General features: G+C 47.5%; 1 protein-coding gene across 7 annotated transcripts in view; it reads left to right on the forward strand.

The window, feature by feature from the left end:
- Positions 1-18,223, forward strand: part of Amph (amphiphysin) — a 265,780-nt gene that overhangs the window by 76,350 nt on the left and 171,207 nt on the right. For all 7 annotated transcript variants that reach the window (XM_050177365.1, XM_050177368.1, XM_050177366.1 and 4 more), the window contains exons 2-3: positions 7,913-7,993; positions 9,980-10,129. In XM_050177365.1, the coding sequence (XP_050033322.1) occupies positions 7,913-7,993; positions 9,980-10,129 (231 nt within the window). The remainder of the gene's footprint in view (positions 1-7,912; positions 7,994-9,979; positions 10,130-18,223) is intronic.

The following is an 18,223-nucleotide window of genomic DNA, read 5'->3' on the forward strand; positions in this document are numbered from 1 at the left end:
TATCACATTCTGCAGAGCATTCTGTAAAATGCATTCCTGGGCCTGGAATACAGGGTATAGCAGTCCCTAATAAATAAATAAATCATATGATGTATATAACCACATTGACCACTGAGATTTTATGCGCTGAGGCTTGTGTGTCATATTTGGTACGAGTTTCATATGCCTTTCGCAGCAATAAGTATGAGGCTTCGTATCTATCCTTACATACCCAGCACATCCCAATGAACTATACAGGTGTTCGACGAATGTTCGTGGGACATCTGACTCCGGAGTCTGCAATGTCTACTGGAGATTGTCACAAATCTAGTTGATGTACTACAGGTGTGTTTGGACTGCCCCACGAAAAAGAAAGAGTAATCAGTGGTGATTTTACGCTAAATGCCTGACACGCATTAACATTACGTCACACCTCTTTGAGGTCCTGCATCTATGATTTAAACCGCGTTCACCACACTACTAAGTGCTGCTGAGGAGCTTACTCGACACACCTCCTGCCTCTCCGATAAGTACAGTGCAACACATGGTGGTCCGGGGCAGGCCACCGTCATTTGCACTATAATTCCACTATAATATATATATTGTGATGGTAAGATACAGACCTGGCAGCCCCCTCATCAGCCGCACATCAGCATGGAAGTCTTGTACACCACGCTGTGAACACTGAGCACACAGCTCCCCCACTGACCAGCATCATGACCGCAAGCCTTGGACATATGCACCGCATCAGCGGACGTTGGGCCCGTGGAAGATTGGTTCCACCTCTACGAGTTCCACGCATCTGCTGCATCATGGTCGGAATGGGAGATTGTCGCCAACTTCAATAAATGCGTGACTTGTGAGGCTTCTACCTCACATCCATATTTGAAAACGATGAATCGTGAAACAAAATCTAAGATGATAAATGATCAGCCAATTCAAAGTGCAGACCTTATCCAGCAGCATTGCAATTGGGTCATCGCAGTCACGCGCCATCTCCACATCATCATCAGTTCCAAACAAAGCCCCATAGATCGTTGACGAGTTTCCCCCTGTAGTGAGCCTCCTGGAAAGACTATGTTGAATTATGCACCTAGCATAATTTCATCTTGCAGAATGCACAAAGTAAAGCCTCCATTCGCTGAGGAATATCCACGTCGCTTTTCTTCGAGAGCAAACCTTCCACCAGGTTTCTCCGCACCAAAGTTGCCATTACGCACGTCTTCATTCTGCCATCGGACACCTGTCATCGTTGAAGCATAAAATGTGTTCACTACTTCTTGTACGCATAGCCTGCCGCCTGGTTTCAAGTCGCACAGTTCTTCTTTGAAGCTCATTCCACAGCTTGTGTTTCACAGTATTGCTTCATTCGGGCATTGCAACCCAAGCTTTCCAGAGCCGCTTATCACGTGAAGTGTGTGACAATGCACTTTCAGCAGCAGCATATGAACCACGTACATTAGGAGATCGAACTGCATCGCAACACACAAACATTATTCAGCGTACAACAGCCCAAGGAACCGCTACCACTGCAGAAGCGTCGCAAGCCCTAAGCATTGCCGGCTGCCAAATGACAGTAGCGCCCATTCGTGATGTCATTGCAGCAGCCTCGCAAGTCTTCTGAAAGCCTGGCACAAACCTTTTGCCGCTGGACAAGTCTCCCAAAAGCGAGCATTGTACGAGCTACCCACAGATCACCACGTCAATTTGGGGAACAAGTCAAACATATTCTGATGGAATGGTAGCTCAACAGCTCGCGCAATGACATCGGAAAGATCAAAATGAACTCCATCAACAACTTCAGTGACCACGACGATGATTTCGGCACAGGCGATGACGAAGAGCGCTGTCGAAAACATGAATGCGACAACAAGAAGGGCGCAAACTCGCGAACCAGCTAAACAAGAGGCGAACCCAAATACACATAGCTTTTCTAGAAAAAATCTTCACCAAGGACCTCTTCTATGCCACCGTTAAAGACTGCGCCTATTGCAAGGTCAACTGCAACGACACCACATGCGACAGCAAAAAGGCCACGGACACTCACCCGGCATACCGGAACAACAGAGACGTCGCCTCAACAGCTCGGTCCACCGAATGTTCGAGCAAGAGACACCGCATGTCTGCAAGTCGCCACGACATCAGTTTCCACGGCTGCCATCTGTCCAAACTTTCCTTCGTCGAGGCATGCGTCTGTCGTCCGGAGTGCAACAGCCAGACTCGGCCACCTGAGGTCTACTGGACGTCACCGGACTACCGCACATTTCTCGGAAGTTGTAGTACGTGTGTTTAAAGCCAGAACAATGGAGTAACTGCACCTTATCATATTTTTATTTATTCTCTCCTTGCTCCCTCTCATGTTGCTTGTTCCGCATGCTCTCTTGGGGGAAGGGGCAATGTGTGACGGTGGACAGAGGGACCGTGTGTGCAAGGAGAGGAAGACAAAGAATAAAGGCAGTGGTCGGGCGACCATGTTTGTCTCCGTCCGTAACTTCCTGCTCACATTACATGTCTGCATAATTTGCTCGAATGGGGCTGGGGCATTACGCAGACCGAAAGGCATGACCTTGAACGGGTAAAGCCCATCAGGGTTTACAAAAGCCTTCTTTCTTGGTCTATTTGGTCTACAGCAATCTGCAATTATCCGCATCGAAGGTTGATAGTAGTAAGCAGCACCATACATACAATCAAGGGCATCATCAATTCTTGTTAATGGGTAAGTGGTCGAGGTGGCAATGGTCCATGCAGAAGCACCACGATCCAATCTTCTTTTCAATTAGAACGGGATGCCAAGTGACTGAAGGATGGCTCAATAATGTTCTTCGCCAGCATTTTGTTGACTCCTGCTGAATAACACTTCGCTCAGATGCAGATACTCGATCGGGGCCCCTGTATGTATGCGATGTGCGACCACGGACGTCTGGCCAAAAGACCGATTACCAAAGTTGAAAATATCACGGTACAGCACAAGAATATGTCTAAGGGCTTCGGTCATTGGCAATCATGCTGCGAATTTTGCAGCTGCCACTAGTTGACATAGGAGTGCCCTTTGGAAGACATGTTACATCTAGCACAAAAGCTTCTAGCTGAAAGTCTTGCAGGTGGCAGAGGTGGCCTATGGAAAGCTTCTGCATAAGTACTTGGTTGATGAAGCCAATGTTCACAAGTGGAAGGCAGGTTATGTTGGCTATAATGTTCAAGACCATGTAGGGTGCAATGGTGCCATGTGTGAGCAGGACTTCAGTAAGAGGCGTCACGTAGTAGTCGCCATCTGGAACAGCTGCCGAATGGGACAATTCGACATGCGTCACGGTTTTAGATGGTAGGCAAACGAAATCTCTGCAGTGCAAGTGAGACGGAGGAGGTTAGTCACTGGGTTTACTGAGGCAACCCAGTTCAAGGCAGAGGACACCGGCAGAGCAATCAATCCAAGCGGAATGAGCAGACAGAAAATGTATGAGGTCGTGAGGGCACTGTGCAAGCACCGTAAAAGTAATTACCACCTGGTGACCAGCAGCAGTAACCCAAGCTGTACACATTACAACGACAGCGGCCATCGCACTGTGAGCAACACGTATGACTGGGGTCATGGGAGGTGTAAGGATCTTCATGCGGTGACGAAAACAGGCATTCATGACAGAGACGTGCACCCAAGTAACGACCAAAGCTCTGACAAGGACACCGTCGACGTCGACTTCAAGAATGTTCCGGTGGGCACGTAAGGGGGCAGCCGAGGATTTTAAGATCAGGTCGACAGTGTAGCTTCACCTGCAGAAGTGCGCAGCCTAATTTTCCGGTGACGGCTGAAGGACAGCAAAGGAGATGGACTGCAATGCGGCAGAAGTGACTGGCCGTAGCGCAGCTACCTTCCTTGGGGACATTGGGTGCAGAGGATTTGGTGCGGGGTGGATAGGGGCTTGCAGTACTGAAGGGCGGGAAGTGAGCTATGGGGCGGAGAGGACCACTGGCTGTGGCTATTGCGAGCACTGTGTCTAGCTCTGCTGCAGCAGAAATTATTGTTTGCTAGCTGGTCTCCATTCCGACAGGTTTCTAGAACGATGAAGGGCGTACGGTCTGTGACGAGGCCTGCCTGCTGAGACTAAGGTGGCATAGGAGTGTTCATTTCGCAGACAGTGAAGGAGGATCGCAAATTCCTGGGGTACAACGACCTGGTTCAGTGAAACAGTGGGCGTCCAGGTCTCAGATACAGTGGCTTTACAAGAAGCCGGATATGCGACCTCGAGTTCTTGGCAGACGATGCGCGTTGCGTCGCCTGATGGAAATGGCTGACAAGGAGTTGCCTTGCAGGACGACATTGCAGCATTATTCCGTAGACGCTCGAACTGAGGCAAGATGCACCGGCATTTTGCTTGCTTTAGACGACGGCACTCTTTTATGACACACTGTCCACGGTGGTCACATTGGTGAAGACGAGCAGATTGAACGCGTCGTTTGCGATACTCTTCAATATGTGGGTGATCTTGTCCGCCTTGAACATCTCGTCAGCTTGTAGACACAAGGCCAGGATGTCCTGTATATACTACAAGCAACGCTTAGTTGACGTTTGGGTACATACCACCAGTTGTTTCTTGGAGGCAAGCTGTCGACGAAACGGGTGGCCGAATAGGTCGCGGAGTTGCTGCTTGAGTGTCCCAACTGGCGAGATCGTCCTCATGGGTGCGAAACCAGACGCGGGGGTTGCTGCTGAGATAAAATACGTTTGCCAGCATTATAGTTGGATACCAGCCATTCTGTTTGCTGACTCACTCGTACATGCTGAGCCCCCAACTCTGAAATCCAGCCAACCCAAGTGAGAATGGTTACTACGGAGACGAACGGCCAGTCGGTGCCCACATCTAAGGGCCAACCAATGAAACGTTCCTTAGACCGCTTCCTAACCTTACGTGAGGCCTCCTTACAGCGAAAGACCGATCTAAATAGCAAGCATACTCTGAAGGGAGCCTTCGCTCGTCCTCGCGTAAGGAACGGTTGCCGTGCTCCTGCATTCGAGAGCATCTCTTATAAGCTTTACACGAACGCCTTTATTCAATAAAAAGAAAGCTGAATGGTCACATATTTGTTAAATTTAATTGCTGATACGGAGAAGCATGGACGCTTTCTTCCAGTTTTGTTTACCCAGCACGAGAAACCACCACAGTCGAGCACAAAACTGTTTCAGCAACACTAACACGCAGCTGTTGTGAGACGCTACTCACACCGAACGTGCGACTGAAATGAACGCTGACTCCAGGCAGCGTGCTCACGCTTCTCCGCAGGTGGGTGACAATGCGCATGCACAAGCAAACGTCATGTGCGCCAGCGGTGAAATGAAGGGCTCCTTCAGGGCCAGGAGCAGCGTAAGGACGCATGAAGGTAGCTACGGAGCAACCTTGTACTGAGGAAGCACCAAGGAAGCCTTCACCGAGGGCCCCTCAGTAAGGAAGCTTTCTGAATGACATAAGGTGGCCTCGCAGCAATGAAGGCTTCCTTACTGAGGTAAGAAGGATTTCTTTTTTTTTGGGCCTAACGCTCCCAAACTCAAGGCGGGACATGTGATTTACATAACGGCCTCATGACTAACAAGCGCCCAATCAACGCTACAACCAACTGCCTTCGAATCAGCGGACAGTCATGCCACGCGCGCGGCACAGTGGCCAGTCAATTTGGTTCTCCCAACCCATTCGACGTACTCAACCTCAGCAACAACCACATAAGTGACAGCAATTCTGCCCCAACAATCGCGTCAGACTTCCAAGCAATGTGGAGCTCCCGCGCAGCAGAAGCTGACAACTGCCCATGGCAGCAGCAGCGAAAACGCACCAATATGCAAGCATCAAGTTTTAATACTCTGCCACCTGTGACTCGCACACGCCACACGTTCTTGCTCCCACCTGCCAAGCTTTTCGCTGTGTTGGAAATATCTCAACGGAGTACTGCAGGCCATCGGAGGCACTCAAACCCAAGGTTGCCACATTCATCCTGAGGCAAATCCCACCACCATTGAGGCATGGAACCCCTGCCTCATACCCTGTTTTCTTAGGCTAACAACCATTGAAGGGCGGAGTTCGAACTTTCGCATTCCGTCTGTACGAAGCAACGACGCCAACCCATGCGAGACGCATATTTCATGGTTTCGACATTAAAGGGACATTAAAGGCAAATACTAAGTCGATGTGAACTAGACCATTTCAGAAACCTCGCAACACTTTTCTTGTGCCATGAAAACACTTAGTTAACGAGAAAATTGCACCTAAAGGGTGCAACCGGGGGAGTGGTGACTGGGGGAGTGGTGACGTTGCATATGCCATCACCGCCCTTTGCTGCCGTGGTTGAGTAAAATGGCGCCTGACAGATGGCGGTACCGAGCCAAAGTGGGTTCGCTGCTGTAGCTGCTTTTTGGTCAAGTGGCGTAGACTAATGGGGCAACCCGCGACATCACATTAAAAATGAATCCTCTGCTACTTGCAGTTTGTGCGAGTTTCGCAAACCAGCAAAACCAGCGCAGCACTACGGGATAATGAAACTACTGAAACGCGAAAGTGTGAGCGGCGCAGAGTTGAGATGGATTTACTTGGCCCATTTCCCATGTCTTAACTGACAACCGCTGGATCGTTGTTGCCACCGATTGCATCACTCAATACTGCAAAACCCAAGCTGTTCAGCGACGTAGTGCTTCAGATGTAGCCAACTTTTTTGTAAAAAATATTGTCTTTCGACATGGTGCTTCTGCTGTCATCATTGCAGACTGTCGTATGGCCTTTACCGCGCAGTTGGTCAGAGACATTGTGCAGCTGAGTGGAACGACACACCGTATGGCAACTGCATATCATCTGCAGACAACCGGGTTAACTGAGCGTCTCAACAAAACGATTGCAGATATGCTTTCCATGTATGTCACCACAGATCATAAAAATTGGGACGAACTGCTCCCACATGTGACATTTGCGTATAACACTTCAAGAAGCCACCGGGTTTCCTCCTTTTTCTCTGGTCTATGGACACGATGTCACCACTATGCTCAACGTGATGCTCCTACCAACTGCGTCTCAACCGACCACACCAGATACAGACTCTTTTGTTCAGCATGCCGAAGAAGCACGGGACCTTGCACAGCAACGAATTCTATGTCAACAAAGATGCTCGTCAATACATACAGCATACGTCACCAAGACTTAACATCCAACCGGGAGATCTCGTATGGATTTGGACCCCTTTACGTCAATTAGGCCACTCAGAAAAATTATTGCGCCGCTACTTTGGACCCTACATAATTTTGCATCGCCTAAGTCCTGTCAACTACGAAGTTGTCCCAGCCGAAACATTACGCCACTGTTGTAGATCACATTCCTCTGACATTATTCACGTTACCAGGATGAAGCCCTACCACTCGCGCTGACTCCCATTCACAGACTTTGTGGTGCGGCCCCTGTTCTCAGGTCCATTGTCTCTCATTTCTTTTATTTTCTCCTTGGTATATTTAACCTGTCCCCAAATTTTTTTGCCTTAACTTTCGTGTAGTCTTTTTTGGGTTGGAGAGAAGGGTAATGCCACGCGCTAATAACGCCGGAAGCCGAGGATGAAGAAGTGTGTGTGGTAGCTGCGAGAGAAACGAACAGTAAACAACCGTTCCCTTGGAACTGACTGCTTGCCTTTTCCTCTCACAATATGCATGGAATAGTCTCAAAGTTCTGGCAGTCAATCTTCCTACATAGAGGAAACAGCTACCGCAATCAGATGGACAATGGTGCTTCTCAAAATATTTTTATCCCAGAGTTTTTAGCTTACCTGGACTGTGTTAGTATCGTAATAAACATTAGAGAGGCAAGTGATATACTTGTGTAATCAATTCATGGCACGCTCTCTTTGTGCTGTATGTGGTGTTTCTCAGTGTTACCAATGTCTTAACGGGGTTCTCACAACCTCCTTTGTGCAGATATTGCAAAACCTTGGGCGAGCAGACAAGACAAAGGATGAGGTTTTCGAAGTGTACTTGTACAACTTCACAAGGCAACAGGTGAGAACACAGATGAAGCAGCTATTGTGTTTCTTCCATTAATTCAGCGTTTTTCCTCACAGTGACAGTGTTAACGAGAGTTTCACATTTCTTTTTCTGCATACCTTAATTTTATTTGTTTCATTATTGACCTTTCTCATTAACAGAGGTGTGCCTTCAACATGTGATCGGGTTAATTTGATGGCATATATTGTTATCCTTGGAGAGAGTGGGAATGGCACTCGAATGGGAGAAGATGCTGTTCTAGTGAAAAGCCACAATACCAAGGTTCACCTCAGGCAGCACACCACCTTTTGGTTGTACAGTGCCCAATGTTGGGAAAAAATATCCACACGCATCGCGTCAGCGTTTTGCAAAAGTGCTGCTACAACACAACATTGGCTTAATAGCAGGGCAATGCCAATTGTATTTTCTGTGCTTCTCCTTTTGTTTCTGTATTCTTTACTCTGCATTCTAACATGAATACAACGTTGGCACTTGCATTGAGCATTGTTGGACATGTTATATAAAAAGGTGCAATTAGTGTTGGCTGTCTAACAGAAAAAGCAAACCCGAGATAGTGGGTATTTAGCCCGGCACAGGCAATTGTAGTGCTGGACACACCATAACATGATGCACGCTATATCAGCTGTTGATGAAAAGGACTGGGCTGGACATTTCATAGTATGTTGTCAGGACACTATAGAATGATGTCCAGCCAGACGTCTCCTTGCAGGCACCCATTTTTGCAGGCCCGTGCAACACTAATATTATGAGTGAAGCAGCAGGTCTTCATCAGCCCAGTCACTGCTGGCCACTACCAATATTGGTCTGAGTGGTATACTGTGTGGTCCTGTTCCAACTCGCCTGCGGATGACCTGTCAGTGACAAGGCCATGTTTATGGGAGCGTATTTACCAGTGCTGCATTAAGCACTTCCATTACATACTGAGAAAGCAAAAGGGGTCCTGTATGCAGCAACAGAGCTTTGTGGTATGTGTCAGGCTCCACCACGAATGAGATGATGTGTTGGCAGATGTCTGTGCTAAGTGAGCTTGAACAAGTTGCTAATCACGGTGCTGAAGAAAAGAATCCTGAGAATATTGGGGCTTACTCATCTAGGGACATTTAGGGTAGTAGAGTTGTATGAAATAAACGCCCTTCTTGGTGTTTTATCCTCTCTCGTCTCTTTCACCATGTACCTGAATAGTCAAGTTTCGCTAAACAGGATCTTGATCCTGCCCACTCTACACTCCACAAGTCTGAGCTAGTTTCTTGCGTCGAACACGCCACATTGTACAGTATAATTTTGTAGACACAAAGAAAACGATTGCCCTTCTGGCTTGTCCTTTGTTTCCGTGCTACAAAGTTGCATAATGGAAAACCAACTGGCCTGATCTCTAGCGCTGTTAAGCCACATTGTAACAATCTGCATGTGCACAGAGAAGTAATCAGGGGTAATGCACATAAGAAAGGTGTGTCCTAATGTGCATAGATTGGGAGAGCACCAGGGTGACATTGGGGATTATGCAATAGCAAAATGTATGCAAGATAGGGCGAGATAGGTGTCAGCCAGGTCATTAATTCGTGGTGGTAGGGAGGACTCTTGGATTGCAGATGTTATGCAGCACAAGGCTGTCCAAAGTACGACAGGCCTGTGATGTGGGAAACATCAAAGTGAGAGTTACTGGTGGTTGAATTCCCCTGTCATAACCACGGCAGGTGGAGGAGAGCAGAAACCCCTTGATTGAGCACTGGCATGGCAGGCAGCTACTGCCAGTGGTTGGCACAGTCATCGGGGTTGTGTGCACAGACCGATCACCATCTGCTTAGCTTAAGGACAATGCTGTGGATTGGTAGAGCAGTGTCAGATCATGACATCGTCATTTTTTTATTTTTTGTGCTCCACGAGGCCATCTGTGCTTAAGCAGTGGAGCGCTTAAAGCAAGGGTCAGCCAGTGTAATACATGTTTGTAGCAATTTCAGCACATTAGTGTTGTTGTTTCAGACGGCAGCAGCCAAGCTGCAGAAGGAGTTCAAGAACTATGTGCTGTGCATCAAGAGTCTGCAGCTGGCCAGCAAGGCGCTCATGGACACACTTAGTGAAATCTATGAACAAGAGTGGGTTGGTCACGAGCAGATCCCCGTCAAGGCACAGGTGGGTGTTGCATATTGTCACATGGTAGTGACGGTAAAGAAGGCAGAAAACCTGTGAATGACGAAACTAGCGTTTTATTGGGCAGACCTGTGCCCGCAAAAGAGAGTTAGACTCAAAGAACAGCGATAGCGGCGAACACAGTCTGTTCATTTCATTACATTTTTATTTCCTTAAAGACCCCCGTAGGGGGTTTTACATAAGGGGTGGGGTTAACATGAGAAAGTAAAACATTTTTTTTTCATTATGACAGGTGGGATGTAAATTTTTCTAAGAAGGTTGATGGACAACTGATGGCTGCAATTTCATGGGGAAGGTCGTTCCAGTAGCTTGCTGTTCGGAGGAAAAATGACTTGGAAAATGTAGTCGTATGGGCCCGTTGGCGTGAGACTTTCAGTGGATGACCAATTCGGCGAGACGTGCGTGATGGTGGTGCGCAGATGTATCGCTGCTGTTTGAGCTGGGAATAAAATTTGTGAAATAGGCACAGGCTAGAATTACGGCGATGGAGGGAAAGACTGTGTAATTGGGACTGTAGCTTGAGAGATGAAACACTAATATAGGATGAGTATGAGCGGTGAATAAAACGGGCAGCTTTGTTTTGCACAGCTTCTAATGAATCAATGAGGTAAGCTTCCTGTGCATTCCAGATGGTGGATGCATACTCAAGTTTTGGCCTGATTAATGATTTATAAGCAAGTAGCTTTACATTTTGAGGGGCGTCGTGAAGATGACGTTTAAGAAAGCCTAGTTTTTTATTTGCAGATGATATTAGCTTTGTTACGTGCTCGTGCCATGATAAGTCATTGCTGACAGTGATGCCGAGGTAAGTATAGGATGGGATGAGTTCGACAGGAGAATCGGAAATCTTATAAGTAAATAAATGCGGGTTGTGACGACGATGAAAAGACATGAGCTTGCACTTATTGGGTTTAAGTGTCGTCAACCAGTGATTGCACCATGACTGAGTGCGGTTAAGATTGTCCAGAAGAGATTCTTGATCAGCGGTATTAGTAATTGGGGCATAAATAACGCAATCGTCGGCGAACAGACAGACATGACATGATAAATTTTGTGGTAGATCATTAATATAAATTACGAATAGGAGGGGGCCAAGGACAGTTCCCTGAGGAACGCTCGATGTTACTGGTAGACGGTTAGAGGAGTAGTTGTTAATAGTAATGGACTGTGACTGATGTGTGAGGAATTCTTTTAACCATGCAATAATTTCTCGATGCAAGTTTAATCTGGAAAGTTTTAAGAGTAGACGTTGATGAGGTACCTTATCGAATGCTTTGACAAAGTCTAAAAAGATGGCGTCAGTTCGTAAGTTAGCATCAAGGTTGGAATGAAGATCGTGAAGAAAGATGGCAAGCTGTGTCTCACATGATAAGCCTTTTCTAAATCCATGTTGGGATGGAGTGAAAAAATTTATAGAGTCTAGATGCTGCATTATCTGGGAGTAGATGACGTGTTCCATTAGTTTACAAGGGATGCCAGTCAGGGAAATGGGGCGATAGTTGAGTGGAGAGTCTGTTACCTGATTTGAGAGCAGTTCCCCATCTTCCAGTGTTCTGGGATGATACCTGTGGCAAGTGACTGAGAAAACAACAAGCATAAAAACTTGGATGAAATGTCCTTAGTGTTCTTGAGAAACTTCGTGTTAATTTCGTCGGATCCAGCTGACAATGAAATTTTCAATTTGTCAATTGTGCACGAAATGCCATTTGGATGAAAAATTATGGCTGGCATTGCTAGTTCAGTAATTGAGGGTAGTGAAAGGAATGTATCTTCAGGTTCTTTCGTGAATACTGATGAAAAGGCAGTATTAAATATATTGGCACACTGAGCATCACTGACAGAGTTGCCGTTATCATTAGTAAGGGTGATGTCGTGCGATTGCTGGGGATTTATCACATTCCAAAATTTGCTCGGGCTAGTTGTTATCATTTTGGGTAAGTCGTTGTGGAGAAAGAAACATTTCGCGCTTTTCACTGCTGCTAAGTACGCATCTTCAGCGCTGTAGTATTTTTCCCATGTAGAAGAGCTGGGTCTAAGTTTAGCTGCACGGTACAGCCGCTGCTTTTTATTCTTTAGTCTTTTGAGCGTTTTGTTGAACCAAGGATTTTGGGAATCGGAGTTGACAGTGCACTTTGGAATATATCTGCTCGTTAGATCACTAATTTTGCATTTGAAGATTGACCAGTTTTCGTCGACTGTATACTGATGAAAGTGAAGTTCAAAAGTGGATAAGAGGGAGTTTAACTCATTATTTATTGCAACGTAGTCGGCCTTATCGTATAGCTTCATTGTTTTTTTTGGACACTTTCCTTTGAACAGGAGTAATGTTAGATGAGGCGTGAATAACTTTATGGTCACTTATTTCCCTCAGGTAAGTAATAGAAGCTAAGGTCTCAGGATGACTAGTTACAATGAGATCAAGAATGTTTTGTGAAGTCTCTGTGATGCGTGTTGGCTCAGTTGTTAGCTGTGAAAGATTAAAATTGAGACATACGTCGACAAATTCTCGAGGCTCTTGAGAAACGGTAACGTGAGGTTGGTGCCAGTTTATAGAAGGGTAGTTAAAGTCACCGAAAAGAATAATTCGTGCGCATGGATACCTAGTTGTTAATTGTAGCAAAACACTGTTAAACTCACGGGGGATGTCAGGGCTATTATGTGGCGGTCGATAGCAGACACCGCTTAGTGTTCTTATTGGCACAGTGCGGCAAATGAGCCACATAATTTCAAGGTGAGATGTGATGTTGACAAGCGAGAATGGTAGTTCTCTATTAACGGCGACTAAAACACTGCCCCCTCGAGAACCCTCGCAGTCGTTGCGAAAGAGGCGAAAATTTGGCAAATCATGCAGAACTTCAGAATCGCTGATGTTTTCGTTGAGCCATGTTTCTGTTAGTACAAGTATGTTGCTTCCGGACAACGATACAAGGTTAGATACAAGGTCTCGTTTGGGAAGGAAGCTGCGTATATTTGTGAAAATGACGGAAAGGCAAAGGGTGTTTTGAGAGTTGGTTCTAGGATGACAAGCTGATAGAGGGCATTGTGGGGACCGGCGCCGAAAAGTTATCTGCCATGTGATTTCCTTCACTGTGTTGGTTGTTTCGTCGAAGAAGTAGCGCTTGGGCCCGATATGAAGCGTCTTATAGCGGAGCAAGCATTTATTAGTTGTTTCTTTTGCAAATGCAACCAAGTGCTTTCGAATATTATGGACGCGGCGGGTATAATCTTCGCCTACACTGAATTTCGTTCCTTTAAATTTGGGCCCTTTGGATAGAATAGTTTCTTTCGTCATGGATGATATGAATTTGACAATGAAAGGGCGTAGATGGTTTAGGGTATGACGGCCAAGCCGGTGGGCGCGCTCTATTACTTTGGAATCCAAGGCTATTTCCAGGTGTTCTAAGCAATGATCAGCGATAATTTTTTCAGACTCTGCATGTTTCACGGGGGGATGAATCAGGCAGACCGTAGAAAATTAGATTGTTCCTGCGGGAGCGGTTTTCAAAATCGTCAAGATGAAGCTGCAAGTCTTGGACCAAAAGAGCTGTCTGGATAACTGTTGACTGAATTATTTCAACATCTGATGTAACTGTTGATAGATTCTGGAAATGTTCTTCGCGTTCAGTGAGGCGGGTATTGAAATTGGATATTGTTCTGTCGACTGAAAGCATACGTGGGTCAAGCGTGTCGGCTTTTATAAATCAGTCGTCAACGGTTCCAGAGTAATCGCTGGCACCCGCGTGTCTTCCAGAAAGTTCTGCACCATTCACGTTGCACAATGAAATAGATTACACAAGGTTTGGTGACAACAGACAGTGGATAGAGCCATTGATAACTTTCGGAATACTTCCGATACATGCAGACGCATCCTGCGTTGTGCGATACCATTTGTTGGGCAGTGAAATGCCGTCACCCGATAAACAGAAACAAGTACACGTGCCAATACCCCCCTCTTTAAGTGCACTGTCCTGATGCTACAAACATAAACGAGCGAAACACAAAAGGACACTTATTAAGCAAAAGTAACAAAACAACAAAGAAACAAAGTTCAAAGAAACACATTCCATAAAGAGATGCTCCAGAATTCAGCTATGCAAAGTCCCAAAGTTTGTTAGCATTGGTATAACAGCTTAAGTCGCACAACATGAGCTATTTCGGGTCGTGAGCGGCGCCGCTGTGAAAGCAAAATGCTGTCTGGTACGATCTCATAGTCGAGTGCGCCAGTGCGTCGGATGGTCTTGTTGGGTCCAAAATACAGTGAAACCTCGTTAAACCACAGTTGGTCGGAGCACGGAAAAAGTATGCGCTAAACGGTAGCCCTGCTTAACTTAATAGCATGAGATCACCGATGTAGCTGTCAAGAATGGAAGTCGGAGAGAGTGCGATGAAAGGGGAAAAAACATGCAGTGTTTATTCACTTCGCGCAACAGCCTAACAGCGACAAGCGCAGCCCTAAACTTACTGAAGCTGCGAGCCAGCTTTTCAGCCAGCCCCCTCTTCTCGGCAAACACTCGCAAGGCAGATTCCTCGTTGGTGTTGCATATTCTCCTTGCACGGGTGCGGTAGCGCTAGAGATGTCGCAGGGTGCCTTTTTCATTGCGGGGTGCTGTTCTTGTCATGACAATTGCATTCACGAGGCTGATGTAACGTTCAGCTTCTGCCACTGTCAGGCCTGAATCGCTTGTGCTGTCCCTTTCCGTGCCGTCCTCATCACTGTCGCTAGGCAACACTTCGCCCACAACAGAGGCAACGATGGCGAAAAGTCGAACCTTGTTGCCGACATCTCTTCGCGGTCGCAGCAGCGCTGCTGAGGAACTGCTGCTTTGCATTCCAAATGTCTCGCACCACAGTCAACAGTAGATCCCTGCTGCGTGCCAGTGCAGACTTTGTGTCACTTTTGATATCACAAACGATGTCTAATTTTTCTATGCTGAGCAACTGGCGTCTTTTTTATCCTAGCTTCAGCATGACGCGAGTCCTTGTTTGCACGACGCCACAATGCTCTCTGGCATGGCGCTGAAATGATATTGATGTGGCTTCACACACACACGCACAGGGCACTTGGAGACCGTTGTTCTGATCCATGGTTCCTATATCTCATGCTTGTTGTTCTGCCGGGTGACCCAATAGAGATGACGCACTGCCGTGTTAACCGATACGTACGCAATAACCTGGTACTGTTTATGCGCATACAAAACACATTATCTTCAATGGCTGCAGGATCGGGGATTTGACTTTACCACTTAAGCAGGTACGTTTTAACGAGCTTTTACTGTAGTGGTGTAAAAGCTTCTCGCTAAGTCCTCGTCGGCGTATTGGGGTCCAAACCCAAACATGGTCGCCGGGCGGGTACTTGACGTCGCGTCACTGAAGGTTGTAGTGTCGGCTGTTGATCCTCTACTGGTTCTTGATCTGCAGGCAGGCGAGCTGTCGGGCTTCTTCGGCGCGCTGGAGATAGGTGGTGACATCAAGATTCTCTTCGTCGGTGATGTGGCAGCATCGCGTGGAGAGCCGTCATCGGGTTCCTGCCGTAAACAAATTTGAACAGCGTGATCTGTGTTGTTTCTTGCACCACCTTGTTGTAAGCGAAGGTTATGTATGGCAGGATGGTATCCCAGGTATTGTTTGACCTCGATGTACATTGCTAACATGTCGTCGAGGGTCTTATTCAGGCGCTCCATGAGACCACTCGTCTGCAGGTGCTGGGCAGTTGTCCTCCTGTGGCTTGTCTGGCTGTATTGCAGAATGGCATGGGTGAGCTCTGATGTCAAGGCCGTTCCTCTGGCAGTGATAAGGACTTTTGGGGCGCCGTGTCGCAGCAGGATGTACTCGACGAAAAATTTCGCCACTTCGGCTGCGCTACCTTTCGGCAGAGCTTTCGGTTCAGCGAAGCAGATGAGGTAGTCGGTCGCCACAACAATCCACTTATTTCCGGTTGTTGACGTCGGAAAGCACCCCAACAAGTCCATCCCAATCTGCTGAAATGGTCGGCAAGGAGGCTTGATCGGCTGTAGTAATCCCACTGGCCTTGTCGGTGGTGTCTTGCATTGCTGGCAGTCTCAACATGTCTTGATGTAACGGGCGACGTCGGCGGTCAGGCGCATCCTGTAATACTTTTCCTGTATCCTCGATAGCGTCCGGGAGAATCCGAGGTGCCCAGCGGTCGGATTGTCATGTAGGGCGTACAGTACTTCTGGATGCAGTGCTGAGGGAACAACAAGAAGGTAGTTGGCGCAGACTGGTGAGGTCTCCTTTACGAGTAGGTTGTTTTGAAGCAAAAATGAAGACAATCATCGCTGAAGTGCCCTAGGGACAATGTTGGTGTGCCCTTCCAAATACTCAACGAGGCTTTTTAGCTCCAGGTCTGCATGTTGCTGTTCAGCGAAGTCTTCTGCACTTATTGTTCCTAGGAAGGTGTCGTCATCCTCATCTTGTGGCGACGGGTCAATGGTCAAATGAGCATTGGAGTGTTTCCGTCCGGACTTGTAGGTTACACTGATGTCATCATATTCTTGCAGTCTGAGGCTCCACCGCACCAGCCATTCTGAAGGGTCCTTTAAATTCGCTAGCCAACACAGTGCGTGATGGTTGCCGACGACTTCGAATGGCCTGCCATATAGGTAAGGGCGAAATTTTGTTGTAGCCCAAACGATGGCAAGGCATTCTTATTCAATCGTAGAATCATTGCCTTCCGCTTTTGACAGTGACCGGCTAGCGTAAGCTATCGCCCGTTCAAGTCCATCTTTCCTCTGGACTAGGACAGCATCAAGGCCTAAGCTACTGGCGTCAGTCTGGATTTCTGTATTGGCATCCTCATCGAAGTGCGCAAGTACCAGTGGCAACTGCATGTGTTGTTTGGGTTCTTAAAATGCATCTCCCTGTGGTGTCTCCCACTTGAACTCGACATCACATTTTGTTACATGTGTCAGTGACTCAGCGATGCATGAAAAGTCCTTGACAAAGCGCCTGTAGTAGGCACATGTGCCAAGGAATCTACACATTGCCTTTTTGTCTATGGGCAGCTGGAACTTTGTGATGGCAGCTGTCTGCTGCAGGTCGGAGAGTACTCTAGATTTCCTGATGATGTGGCCCAGGAACAGAAGCTCATTGTAAGCAAAGCAGCACTTTTCAGGCTTCAGAGTGAGCCCTTATGACTTGATGGCCTGTAGTACTGTCGCAAGCCACTGTTATATTCAGTTTCGTTATTCATTTCGGTTCTTTATTCCCCAGGGGGCGCTTCTGTTCTTCATTATATATATTGGTTGTATGTGTTAAATAAACGGCTTTTACTTCGGGACGGCTGGAGTCTGACTTCCACCTTCGGTCAACACCACATTGGCGACGAAGATGTCGTGAACGTACCCCCAGCCCCGCTGCGCCGTCCGTATCCGCCACCATGAGCTTCACCGGGCTTGCTCCGCCGCCGTTTTTCCTTCCGACGCCCGGCCGTCCCTCATTGCCATGGGAGCAGTGGGAGCAGATGTTCAACGTGTACTTGCTGGCATCCGGAGCCGCCGCATTCAAGCCGGAGCAACGCAAGGCTATTCTTTTGCATTGTTTGGGGGCGGAGGGCCAGCGTATTTATCAGACGCTACATGCAGGGACGAGCGCCGCAGCACCGGCCGCGCCAAGTGCCGCAGCACGCGCCGATGACAAGTCTGCCGTGGCCCCTCCTGACGAATACGACTCTGCACTCGCCGCATTACGGCTACAGTTTTCGACGTCGCGCAACGTTATCATCGAGCGTCATCGCTTTCACCGCCGCAGCCAACACACAGGCGAGTCCGTTCATGACTTTGTTGCCGCTCTACGGGAGCTAGCGTCACATTGCTCGTTTGCCTCGCAAGATGATGCTTTGCGGGACCAATTCGTTGCCGGCGTAGCTTCCCCTCGCGTACGTGAGCGGTTACTGCTCGAGGGTTCCACACTTTCATTCGAGAATTCTGTTCGAATTGCACTTCAGTTTGAGCAGGCGGCTGAAGAGCTAAAAGAGCTTTCTGCTTCGGTCGAAGCAATTTCATTGCGCCAGCGTCGAAAACCATCGTCGCATTCTTCGAAAAAAAGGAATTCACGACC

This window comes from Dermacentor andersoni, chromosome 5 (genome assembly GCF_023375885.2).
Source record: "Dermacentor andersoni chromosome 5, qqDerAnde1_hic_scaffold, whole genome shotgun sequence".
NCBI lineage: Eukaryota > Metazoa > Arthropoda > Arachnida > Ixodida > Ixodidae > Dermacentor > Dermacentor andersoni.